The sequence below is a fragment of the Ranitomeya variabilis genome, chromosome 2, assembly GCF_051348905.1.
Source record: "Ranitomeya variabilis isolate aRanVar5 chromosome 2, aRanVar5.hap1, whole genome shotgun sequence".
Taxonomy (NCBI): domain Eukaryota; kingdom Metazoa; phylum Chordata; class Amphibia; order Anura; family Dendrobatidae; genus Ranitomeya; species Ranitomeya variabilis.
In genome coordinates, this window is record NC_135233.1 from 412,806,153 (window position 1) to 412,819,050 (window position 12,898).

The 12,898-nt window shown below is 46.0% G+C and overlaps 1 protein-coding gene across 1 annotated transcript in view; it reads right to left on the reverse strand.

The window, feature by feature from the left end:
• Positions 1-202: 202 nt before the first annotated feature.
• Positions 203-12,898, reverse strand: part of PIN4 (peptidylprolyl cis/trans isomerase, NIMA-interacting 4) — a 43,233-nt gene continuing 30,537 nt past the window's right edge. Inside the window, exon 4 of the mRNA XM_077286542.1 lies at positions 203-397. Within this exon, the coding sequence (XP_077142657.1) occupies positions 239-397 (159 nt within the window). The 3' untranslated portion in view covers positions 203-238. The remainder of the gene's footprint in view (positions 398-12,898) is intronic.

Below are 12,898 nucleotides of genomic sequence, written 5' to 3' on the forward strand. Positions count from 1 at the left end.
GTAGGCAGAAAAATGTTCACGTTATGACAAATTATGGCATGGCGCTAAAAAATGCAAGTAGAAGACAAAAGGGAAGGTTTGGATTTCTATCCTAACACTTGGCAGGGATCTTCTGGACTCTTTTAGATGCTGTGGTAGTAAAAACGCTGCAAGAACTTGATTTTGTTTTGCTTCATTAGTTATTTAATAAATGACAAATATATGAAAAAAAAAATCAAAGCTTCTTTATTGTAATAGTCTATTTCCTTCCTTCCACTAAAATAATGTGATATCCAAATTTGGTCTTTACAGGGGGGTCAGTGTAAACAGGCTTGTCCATAGAGCTCACTGGGAGAGCAAAGGCCGCTTCTTGGAAAGGTCCAACCATTGAGCCTCTCGTCATCCAGCCCAGATCTCCCTGTCAAGAAGGAGGAAAATATGTTCAGACGGGATTCACAAAACACAGCAGAAATGAGAAAAACCGAGATTACATACATAAGCCTCAAGTGTCTGCACCCTTCAATCATGGTGTCCAGGAAGGCAAACGGTGGGCGGGACCAGGACGACAGATGGTGGGCGGGACCAGGAGAAACAGTGGACGGGACCAGGAGGACAGAGGGTGGGCGGGACCAGGAGGACAGAGGGTGGGCGGGACCAGGACAGACGGTGGGCGGGACCAGGACAGACGGTGGGCGGGACCAGGAAGACAGAGGGTGGGCGGGGAACCAGGAGGACAGATGGTGGGCGGGACCAGGACAGACTGTGGGATGAATAAGACTAGGTCTAGTGTAATGGTGTCTAGTGGTCAGACAAGTCATCTCTCCAATTCCCCCAGAACCATAAACACTCGGCTGCGCAGTGTCCATGGGTTCCCTATGAAAAGTAGACTGCTGCCAGACGCCTCTGACAACGGCTTATTTCTAGACGTCCCTCTTCTTTGCAAGGCTGGGATTGGAGCTACTGAGGGGGACTAGTCTGATTACACGCACGCTGCCATTAACCAGGTGCTCTGGAACCAAATGTTTATTTACTCTAAAAATGAAATCACTTTCCTACTACAGTAAGTAAAATATTCCCAATCATTCGCTCATGATCCGTTTCGGGGTTTTGTCCTGACTGTCCTTTTTCCGGGCGGATCAGGTCAAGGATTAACTTTGCTCTGCCTCATTCTGGGTTCAAGTTTGATATTTAGCTCAGATGCATCCTGCTGGCGGTGTCAGCTATAGTTTTGCCTTCGGCGTGTGTACCTGACTCTGGCAGATCTTGATTTGTCCTGCTGTGATCCCTGACTTGCTCAGTGTCTGTTGACTCCCTCTGTCTGCCCTTTCCCAGTTTCCCTGTAACTTTGTTTGATTCCATGGTTTTGACTTGGCTTGTATTCGGACTCGCTTCTGCCTTCTGTCTTTGTCTTATCCGCTTCCGATCGTTGCTGAACCCCCTGGCTTGTTCCTAACCCTATGTACAGCTGCAACGCCTAATACTTCTGCTTCTGTTTTTGGACTCGGCTTGTCTGACCACTCTCTTGCCACTTGGTGGCGCCTGTGCTGCTGCTCTGTGGTGCTACTCTGTGTGTGCAGCCTCACTTCCCTCACAAGCTCCCCCTGGTGGAGATTGCGCTATACTGCACTGCAGCAGCCTAACATTATAGCGGACCTATACATTTGAAGGGAATTTTGCATTTTTTTTCTCTGCTGTTTTCTATGGATCCGCTCCATACCTTGGTTGGATCAAATGGACAGTTTGACAGTGTTGATACAAAGACCTGTTTGTGGAACAGAGGGCCTTGACCTCGTCTCATAACCACCTGCAAAGGGAGCTTTCTGACACAGTAAAATCGTTGCAGACTGACTGTAAGCACTCTAACACTGATGATGTCTCATTGCACTCTACTGAACCTACAGTCAGGCTCCCAGATACCTTCTCTGGGGAAAAGGAGAGGTTCCGTAATTTTAAGAGAGTTGCAAGCTAGTTATTTCTTAGACCCCGATCTTCTAGAGATGAGAGTCAGCGGGTGGGGATAATCATTTATTACTGCACGAGGGACCTCAGTCGTGGGCTTTCTTTCTACCCGCTTCTGCCCCTGAACGTGTATCTGTGGACAGAGTCTTTGGGACTGATTTATGACGAACCAGAACGGGTCAGGGTAGCAGAGGACATGATCATGGGTCTCTCCCAGAATGAACTCACTGCTGAACAGTATGGTTCTGAGTTTAGATGGTGGTCTATTGAGGTGTCTTGGGGTGACTCTGCTTTGAAATGCCTGTTCGGGAGAGGACTTTCAGATCATCTCAAGGATGCGCTGGCCCTCCATACGCCACCCAGTTCCCTGGAGGCCATGACCCAGGCCATTCAAATGGACCAGAGGTTACAGGAGAGAGGAATTATCCAGCGTGTGATTCCTGTATTGCCTGCCAAGTCTGAGGTGATGTCATTCAAGGAGACTATGTAAGTTGGTGCCACCAACTTCAAAGAGAAAGAGAGGAAGCGATGACGTGATGGGAAATTATGTTTTTATTGTGGAGATCCGGGACATTGGAAGAAAGGACTGCCCCTCTTGTCCATCGAGTAACAAGCTGCCGAGTCTGGGTGATAGTCTAGGAGGTCATCCAGACTCTCAGGTAATAATAATCTTTATTTTTATTTTTAATAATCTTTATTTTTATATAGCGCTAACATATTCTGCAGCGCTTTACAGTTTACACACATTATCATCACTGTCCCTGATGGGGCTCACAATCTACAGGTACCATTTTTATCATTTCAAAAAGTGTTAAAAGGTGGAACTGTGTTATGGAGGTGGTTTTGTATCCACTTCAGCCTTTGTGGACTGTGGATCTTCCATGAACTTCATTGACACTAGTCTGGTGTCCAAGTTAGGGACAGTTAGGCTAGAGACTCCCATCCATATAGTTGCCATTGATAAGACACAGTTGGCTCAAAATGTCATTAAGTTTGTCTCTCAGGAGTTCCTCCTCAAGGTGGGTTCCCTGCACCAGGAATGAATTTCATGTTGTGTTATGAATAATCTTCCTGCGGGACTAGTGTTGGGGTTCCCCTGAATACAGAGGCATAATCCTGTTATAGACTGGGGATCTCATGATATTGTTAAATGGGGTCCTAATTGTTCCAATGGTTGTCTTTCTGCTGTTTTTGTGTCTGCCATTAGTCCAGAGGGTATTCCAGAGTACTTTGGGGATTGTGTTCTCTGAAAAAGAAGCTGAGGCCTTGCCACCCCATCGTCTTTATGATTGTACCATTAATCTTATTCTGGGTTCTAAATTGCCCAAAGCCCGTTTGTACAATCTTTCTGGCCTGGAACGTACCATTATGGAAAACTATATCTCTGATAGTCTGCGCCAAGGTCACATCCCTCCCTCTGTCTCACCTGTGGCCGCGGGATTCTTTTTTGTCAAGAAAAAAAGATGGTGGTTTACGCCCATGCCTCGATTTCCGGGAACTAAATAAAATTACGGTGAGAAATACCTACCCTCTCCCACTCAAGCCTGATCTCTATAACCAATTGTCTGGGTCTAAGTGGTTTTCCAAACTTGATCTCAGGGGAGCATATCACCTTATCCGCATTCAGGAAGGGGATGAGTGGAAATGGCATAGCTCACCTCCGAGGGTCTGTTTGAAAATTTGGTCATGTCCTTCTGTCTTACGAACGTGCCCGCGGTGTTTCAGAACTTCATGAAAAATGTTTTTTCTGATTTTATCGGGCGCTTTATGATTGTATATCTGGATGATATCCTTGTTTTTTCGCCTGACAAGTAATCCCACATTGGTCATTTGCGTGCTGTTCTTCACAGGTTACGGGGAAATTCTCTGTTCGTTAAACCCGAGAAACGTTTGTTTTGTGTCCAGGAGCTTTCCTTTCTGGGGATCGTCCTTTCTGCCAATGGGTTTCGGATGGATCCCGGAAAGGTACAGGCTATTGTTGTTTGGGTGCAACCCAGAGACCTCAAGGGGCTGCAGCATTTTCTGGGTTTTGCAAATTATCGAAAATTCATCAAGGGATTTTCTCAGGTGGTCAAGCCACTCACCGATCTCACTCGCCAGGGGGCTGATCTCAAAGTTTGGTCACCCTTGGCGGTTGAAGCATTTTCTACATTAAAGTAGTGTTTTATGTCTGCTCCTGTTTTGGTATAGCCCGATCCATCTGAACCGTTCATTGTAGAGGTGGATGCATCAGAGGTGGGAGTAGGGGCGGTGTTGTCTCAGGGACCCGTTACTTTGAACAATTTAAGACCATATGCCTTTTTGTCCCGGAACTTTTCTTCTGCAGAGAGGAACTATGATGTTGGTCCAGGAGTTATTGGCCATAAAATTGGCTGTTGAAGAATGGAGGCATTTTATGGAGGGGCGGTTCATCAGATCACGGTGATTGCGGACCACAAGAACTTGTCTTATATTGAATCTGCCAAATGGTTAACTCCTAGACAGGCTAGGTCGCTTTTTTTTTTTTTTCTCGTTTTCATTTTTCAATGACTTTTCGGCCTGGTTCCAAAAATGTCAAAGCGAATGCCTTATCTCGCAGTTTTGATCCGATATCACCCCCTAACCTCCTTCTTCCATTCTTCAGCAAGGGGTGGTTGTTGCAGGGGTATCCTCTGAATTGGAGCAGGGGATTCGGAAGGCTCAGTTTCTTGCTCCTCCCTCTTTGCCTGATAATAAGCTCTTTGTCCCGCTTCAGTACCGGTTTAGGGTTCTCCGGGAGTTTCACGATTGTGCTCTCAGTGGACACCCGGGGATCTCAGCCACCTGGAAAGCCATTACTAAGCGGTTTTGGTGGCCCTCCATGACCTCTGATATCACTGTGTTTGTGTCTGCTTGTGATACCTGTGCTGAGCTTCCAGAACCGGACGGAAGGGGAATTGGTGCCATTGCCAATTCCGGATAGACTTTGGACTAATTTGTCCATGGATTTTATCATTGATCTCCCTCCTTCCAATGGAAAAACTGTAATCTGGGTAGTGGTTGATAGATTCAGTAAATAGGCACATTTTGTAGCACTGGCAGGATTGCCTAATGCTGAAACACTAAGTTGTTCGTTGAGCACGTTGTACAGCACGTTGGTTTCTGTTAGAGGGGTACAATTTGTGTCCAAATTTTGGAGGGCATTTTGTAAAAGATTGGGTATTTGCTTGACCTTCTCCTCTGCTTACCATCCTGAGACCATTGGTCAGATGGAGAGGACCAATCAGTCACTTGAAAAGATTTTGAGGTGTCTTGCTACGTCTCAGCAAGATGATTGGTGTTCTTCGTTGCCCATGGCTGAGTTTGCATTTAACAATCGGATTAACCAGTCCACTGGCACCTCTCCATTCTACTGTAATTATGGTTTTCACCCCCATTTTGGCAAATTTTCTAGGCTGGATCAAGAATGTCCAGAGGCGGATACGGCAGTGCAAAGATTGAGGGAGGTGTGGAGGGAGGTCCAGAGAAACATTGGGGAGGCTCAGGGCAAACATTTTGTGGATAAGCGACGGTCTGTAGGACCTATATTCCTGGTAGGAGATAAAGTATGGTTGTCTACAAAGACCATTTGTCTAACGGTACCTTCAGCTAAGCTAGGTCCCAGGTTTATTGGTTCTTACAAGATCAGTGAGGTAGTCAAACCAGTTGCCTTTCGCTTACAACTTCCTCCGTTGCTTCGGATCCCAAATGTCTTCCATAAGTCCCTTCTTAAGTCATTTGTACCATACTCTGCTGTGCCTCCATCCACTCCACCTCCTGTTTCTGTGGATGGTCAGACCGAGTATGAAGTGGAACGGATTGTGGATTCTCGCATGGTCCATAGTTCACTTCAGTATTTGGTCCATTGGAGGGGTTACGGCCCTGAGGATCAATCTTAGGTCCCGGAGCGATCTGTTCATGCTGATCAATTGGTTCGGGCGTTTCATGCACGTTATCCTGGGAAGCCTGGGGGTCTGGTGGCACCCTCCTTAAGAGGAGGGTACTGTCATGATCCATTCCGGGGTTTTGTCCTGTCTGTCCTTTTTTGGGTGGATCATGTCAAGGGTTAACTTTGCTCTACCTCATTCTGAATTCACATTTGCCATTTAGCTCCGATGCATCCTGCTGGCAGTGTCAGCTATAGTTCTGCCTTCGGCATGTGTACCTGACTCTGGTAGATTTTGATTTGTCCTGCTGTGATCCCTGACTTGCTCCATGTCTGTTGACTCCTTCTGTCTGCCCTTTCCCAGTGTTTCCCTGTAACTTTGTTTGATTCCATGGTTTTGACTTGGCTTGTATTCGGACATGCTTCTGCCTTCTGTCTTATCCGCTTCCGACCGTTGCTGAACCCCCTGGCTTGTCCCTGACCACGTCTACTGCTGCAACCCCTCGTACTTCTCCTTCTGACTTTTTTTTTTTTTTTTTACTCGGCTTGTCTGACCCACTCTCTCGTCACTTGGTGGCTCCTGTGCTGCTGCTCTGTGGTGCTACTCTGTGTGTGCAGCCTCACTTCCCTCACAAGTTCCCCCTGGGGGAGGTTGCACTATACTGCACTGCAGCAGCCTGACACATTCACTCTATATTCCTGGGTTGCTATGTTTTTGCTTCTGTTTTCATAATCCCAAGTACATGCTAAGATACTCAAACAGGAAAAACCCCGGGGGCAGAGGTTGCAGTCAATGCCAGGGCTGTGGAGTCGGTAAGCCAAACCTCTGACTCCTCAATTTCCATGACACCGACTGACTCCAACTCCCTCACACATGGCTGATGTTTAAGTAATAAATTTACTGTAGTAAAATGGTAACATCAGGCCTTTAATCATCAGTATGATACAATAATCAAGCCATTTAGATAGAACATCAAATATATTTATTGGAATACAACTTTAGAACAAAAAAACTTTTGCATATTTACAATTATACACTATACAGTAAGTGTAAAAAAAAAACTGTTTTCAACAAAAACGTACAGGATACCATTTGTGCAGTCTATGAATTTGTTCTGAGAAATAGTATCGCCTCCATCAGATCCTCCTTCATAAATGACCTCAAATCTGATCTAATTATTTTACGGCTAGATAACAACCTCTCTACACTAACTTGAGTTCGTGGTAAAGCAGTAACCACACGGGCAACATGTCTAACAATTTCAGGGTATGAAGGAATTGCCTCGTGCACAGTCAGTTTTGATGAAGGATTGAACTCTTCTACTTCTTTGAGAGCAAGTGAAAAATTTTGCTGAAATATGGTCACTGTTTTCAATGGGAGCGGAATCCTTTTCCCTGTGGCAACGCTTTGCTTGCTCCATGTCATCCAAATAGTTGACGAAATCAAACTACTCTGATGAGGATGAAGGAATGGCAGCATCACTGGCAGGACCCCAGTCCTCTTGCTCTTGGCCGTCCTGTAGCCCACTTATCCTAACGGCTACCTCAATCAGAGCTTCTTTTCCTTTAGTAAGGCCTCTTTCACACTTAAAGGGCACCTGTCACCCCGTTTTTTCCGAATGAGATAAAAATACTGTTAAATAGGGCCTGAGCTGTGCATTACAATAGTGTATTTTGTGGACCCCGATTCCCCACCTATGCTGCCGAAATACGTTACCAAAGTAGTCGTTTTCGCCTGTCAATCAGGCTGGTCTGGTCAGATGGGCGTGGTGTCTTCCCCCAGATCTTGCTTAGTTTTCCGTTGGTGGCGTAGTGGTGTGCGCATGCCCAAGTCCAGAATCCACTGCACAGGGGAGGGAAAATAGCGTGATCTGCGCTATTCCCGTGGTGATCGGTGGGGGCGGCCATCTTCCTGTGGCCGCGCGTGCGCAGATCGAGCGCTCTGCTGCCCGGGGGCTTCAGGAAAATGGCCGCGGGATGCCGCGCATGCGCAGATGGAGATCGCGGCGGCCATTTTCCTGAAGCAGAGTTCGCATCTCTGGTACACTGTCCTTCACAACAAGCTCAATGAGCTGTCTTTTAAACACATCTGCTGTCATTGTTACAGTAACTTTGTCACTTACAAAATATCTTGTAACTGATGTTTGAGACGCTCTTTGCTCCTCCTTTGCCTGGTGGGAAGTGCTGGTCTCTGGTTTCTTGGTGCTGCTGTGATCTTTTTTCAGTCACAGCTCCTGGGTGGCAGCGTTGTAATTGTCTTTATAGAGTGGAAGCTCTTAAAGGAGCATTTTTAGCACCGTCTCTGAGTATGCACCGATTTTGGCATCACAGCATTTGTTTTCATCTGGGTCACATATGCACTGACGCACAAAATAACATAGTAAAATAGTTTTTAATTTCTAATAACCTTAGTCACTCTTCTCTGCACCGCTCTACTTCATAGTAACATAGTTATTAAGGTTGAAGGAAGACTATAAGTCCATCTAGTTCAACAACTCAAAAAATGAACAAAGCCAGCTCACCGTGTGACCACTGCCGGTGCACGGAACTCCACGTGGAAGGACGCAGTAATCAAGAGGAGAGACGAAAAAACTTGCTCCAGCACCACTTTTAGTAAAATCCAGGCTTGTAACTTTATTCTTTGCCAGAGTAAAAACAGTGGAAAACACACTCTTCAATGCACACCAGGGCACAGACAGCAGCTGTAGCTGTCTGTGCCCTGGTGTGCATTGAAGAGTGTGTTTTCCACTGTTTTTACTCTGGCAAAGAATAAAGTTACAAGCCTGGATTTTACTAAAAGTGGTGCTGGAGCAAGTTTTTTCGTCTCTCATCTAGTTCAACCCATAGCCTAACCTAACGTGCCCTATCATGTTGATCCAGAGGAAGGCAAAAAAAAAAACCATGTGGCAAAGAGTAAGCTCCACACTGGGGAAAATAAAATTCCTTCCCGACTCCTTCAGCTCTGTCTTTTCATATACACCGGAGACCAGAACTGTACACAGTATTCTAAGTGTGGTTGCACTAGTGACTTGTATAGAGGTAAAATTATGTTCTCCTCATGAGCATCTATGCCTCTTTTAATGCATCCCATTATTTTATTTGCCTTTGTAGCAGCTGCCTGACACTGGCCACTAAATGTGAGTTTGTCATCCACCCAGGTCTTTTTCATTGACGGTATTGCCCAGTGTTTTACAATTAAGCACATAGTTATAGATCTTATTACTTCTACCCAAGTGCATGACCTCACATTTATCCCCATTAAAGCTCATTTGCCATTTATCAGCCCAAGCTTCTAGTTTACATAAATCATCCTGTAAAATAAAATTGTCCTCCTCTGTATCGATTACCCTGCAGGGTTTAGTGTCATCTGCAAATATTGAAATTCTGCTCTGTATGCCCCCTACAAGGTCATTAATAAATATGTTAAAAAGAAGAGGGCTCAATACTGACACCTGTGGTACCCCACTGCTAACCACAAACCAGTCCGAATGTGCTCCATTAATAACCACCCTTCGTTTCCTATCCCTGAGCCAGCTCTTAACCCACTTATTTTCCCCTATCCCCATTATTCTCATTTTATGTATCAACCTTTTGTGTGGCACCGTATCAAAAGCTTTTGAAAAGTCCACATACACTAGGTCCACTGGGTTCCCTTGGTCCAGTCCGGAACTTACCTCTTCATAGAAATTAATCAGATTAGTCTGACAGGAACGGTCCCTAGTAAACCCATGCTGATACTGGGTCATGAGGTTATTCCTCTTCAGATACTCCAGTATAGCATCCCTTAGAATGCCCTCCAGGATTTTACCCAGAGTAGAGGTGAAGCTTACTGGTCTATAATTTCAGTTTTTGTTCCCTTTTTGAATATTGGCACCACATTTGCTATATTCCAGTCCTGTGGTACAGACCGTGTTATTATGGAGTCTTTAAAGATTAAAAATAATGGTCTATCAATGACGGGGGTGTATCCCATCCGGGCCCGAAGATTTGTCAATTTTAGTGATTTTTTGACGACGCCGTACTTCCTGCTGGGTTAAGCAGGTGACATTTAATGGGGAATTTTTGTTATCACTGATCATATTGTCGGCCATGGGATTTTCTTGTGTGAATGCTGATGAAAAAAGTCATTTAGCATATTGGCTTTTTCCTCATCCACCATTTCACCCAGACTATTTTTAAGGGGGCCAACACAATCATTTTTTAGTTTCTTACTATTTACGTAGTTAAATAATATTTTGGGATTATTTTTCCTCTCTCTGGTAATGAGTCTCTGGATCAATCTTAGCTGCCTTGATTTGCTTTTTACAGAATTTATTTAATTTTCTGTATTTATTTAATGCCTCATCACTCCCTTCTTTTTGTCACTTATTGCCCCCTTACAGCTCTATTTAGCCATATTGGTTTCCTCCTATTTCTAGTGTGTTTATTCCCATACGGTATATACTGTGCACAGGTCCTATCCAGGATGCTAATAAACGTCTCCCATTTTCTTTGTGTATTTTTATGTCTCAGGATATCGTCCCAGTTAATTGCACCAAGATCATCTCTCATCCGTTGGAAATTTGCCCTCCTGAAGTTTAGTGTCCTTGTCACCCCTCTACTACACATCTTATTAAAGGATACATGAACACTTATTATTTTGTGATCACTATTCCCCAGTGACCCCCAACCCTTATATTTGATATGCGGTCTGGCCTGTTGGTTAATATTCGGTCTAGCAGTGTCCCCTTCTTGTTGGGTCCTGAACCAGTTGTCAGAGAGGTAATTGTCTCTCATAGTTGTCAGACCCCGATCACCTTTGCTGGAACTGCAGGTTTCTGTTCCCCAATCTATCTCAGGGTAGTTGAAGTCCCCCATAATAATGACTTCTCCTTGAGTCGCAGCTTCATCTATTTGCTTTACAAGGATATTCTCTGTTGCTTCCATTATTTTTGGAGACTTATAACTAACCTCTATCAGTAATTATTTTCCCCCTCCCCTTATCTCACCCACAGGGACTCTACATGTTCATTAGGGTACCGTCACACATTGAAATTTCCATCGCTACGACGTTACGATTCGTGACGTTCTAGCGATATCGTTACGATATCGCTGTGTCTGACACGCTACTGCGATCAGACACCCTGCTGAGAATCGTACGTCGTAGCAGATCGTTTGGAACTTTCTTTCGTCGCTTGATCACCTGCTGACATCGCTGGATCGTTGTGTGTGACAGCGATCCAGCGATGTCTTCGCTTGTAACCAGGGTAAACATCGGGTAACTAAGCGCAGGGCCGCGCTTAGTAACCCGATGTTTACCATGGTTACAAGCGTAAACGTAAAAAAACAAACCGTACATACTCACCCGTCGGTGTCCTTCAGGTCCCTTGCCGTCTGCTTCCTGCTCTGAGTGCCGGCCGGAAAGTGAGAGCAGAGCGCAGCGGTGCTGCGATCTGCTCTCACTGTACGGCTGCACTCAGAGCAGGAAGCAGACGGCAAGGGACCTGAAGGACACCGACGGGTGAGTATGTACTGTTTGTTTTTTTACGTTTACGCTGGTAACCAGGGTAAACATCGGGTTACTAAGCGCGGCCCTGCGCTTAGTTACCCGATGTTTACCCTGGTTACCCGGGGACTTCGGCATCGCTCCAGCGCCGTGATTGCAACGTGTGACCGCAGTCTACGACGCTGGAGCGATATTCATACGACGCTGCGACGTCACGAATCGTGCCGTCGCAGCGATGAAAATTTCAATGTGTGACGGTACCCTTAGACTCACCTTTATCAGGGGTGTCAAACTGCATTCCTCGAGGGCCTCAAACCATGCGTGTTTTCAAGATTTCCTTCTCATTGCACAAGGTGCTGGAATCACTCTGTGCAGGTGATTAAATGATCACCTGTGCAATACAAGGAAATCCTGAAAACATGACCTGTTTGCAGCCCTTGAGGAATGCACTTTGACACCCCTGACCTATATTATCCCGCAGGATGGGTTTTAAGGAAGATTTTACATATAGACACACACCTCCCCCTCGCCTATCCATTCGGTCATTTCTGAGCAGACTATAGCCCTGCAAGTTAACAGCCCAGTCATGGCTCTCATCCAGCCATGTCTCAGATATCCCCACCATGTCATAATTATGCTCCAACACCATTAGTTCTAATTCGTCCGTTATTGGCGAGGCTTCTGGCATTAATATACATGCACTTTAAGTATCTCTCTGCACTTCTATTCTTTCTTAAATTATTAATTGATCTAACCCCACCCCCCATGCCACCGCCACCCCCAACTTCCTTATTTGTGCCCAGGTCTCTATCTGCACTATCTTCCCCTCCTATAAAAATGAATACCCTACCCCCCCATTCCCTAGTTTAAACACTCCTCCAACCTTCTAGCCATTTTCTCCCCAAGCACAGCTGCACCTTCCCCATTGAGGTGTAGCCCGTCCCTAGCGTAGAACCTGTAGCCAACTGAGAAGTCAGCCCTGTTCTGTAGGAACCCAAACCCCTCCTCCTACACCAATTCTTGAGCCACTTATTAACCTCCCTAATCTCCCGTTGCCTCTCTGGCGTGGCACGTGGTACAGGCAGTATTTCGGAAAATACCACGTTGGAGGTGCTTGCTTGCAGCCTAATTCCCTGAAATCATCTTTAAGGACCTTCCACCTACCTCTAACTTTGTTATTTGTGCACCATGACCGCTGGGTCCTCACCAGCCCCTGCCAGTAATCTGTCACCCCGATCAGTGATGTGTCGGACTCGAGCGCCAGGTAGGCAGCACACCGTTCGACGATCCCTATCTGTTCCCCTAATAATTGAGTCTCCCACTACCAGCACCTGTCTGGTCTGGCCTGCCCTCCTATTTCCCTCCATACTGGAGCAGTCACTCCTCCTGCTTTCAGAGGACATGCCTGGCTGCAGCAGTGCTACCCCTATACTGGCACCCCCCTCATCTGCCAACTTAGCAAACGTATTAGGGTGTGCCAGATCAGGACTAGTCTCCCTGGCACTCTTCCCTCTACCCGGCCTTCTAACTGTCCCCCAGCTTGCTGCTCCACTGTCCTGCAGCTCCATCCTACCATCCCCCCCTCATCTATC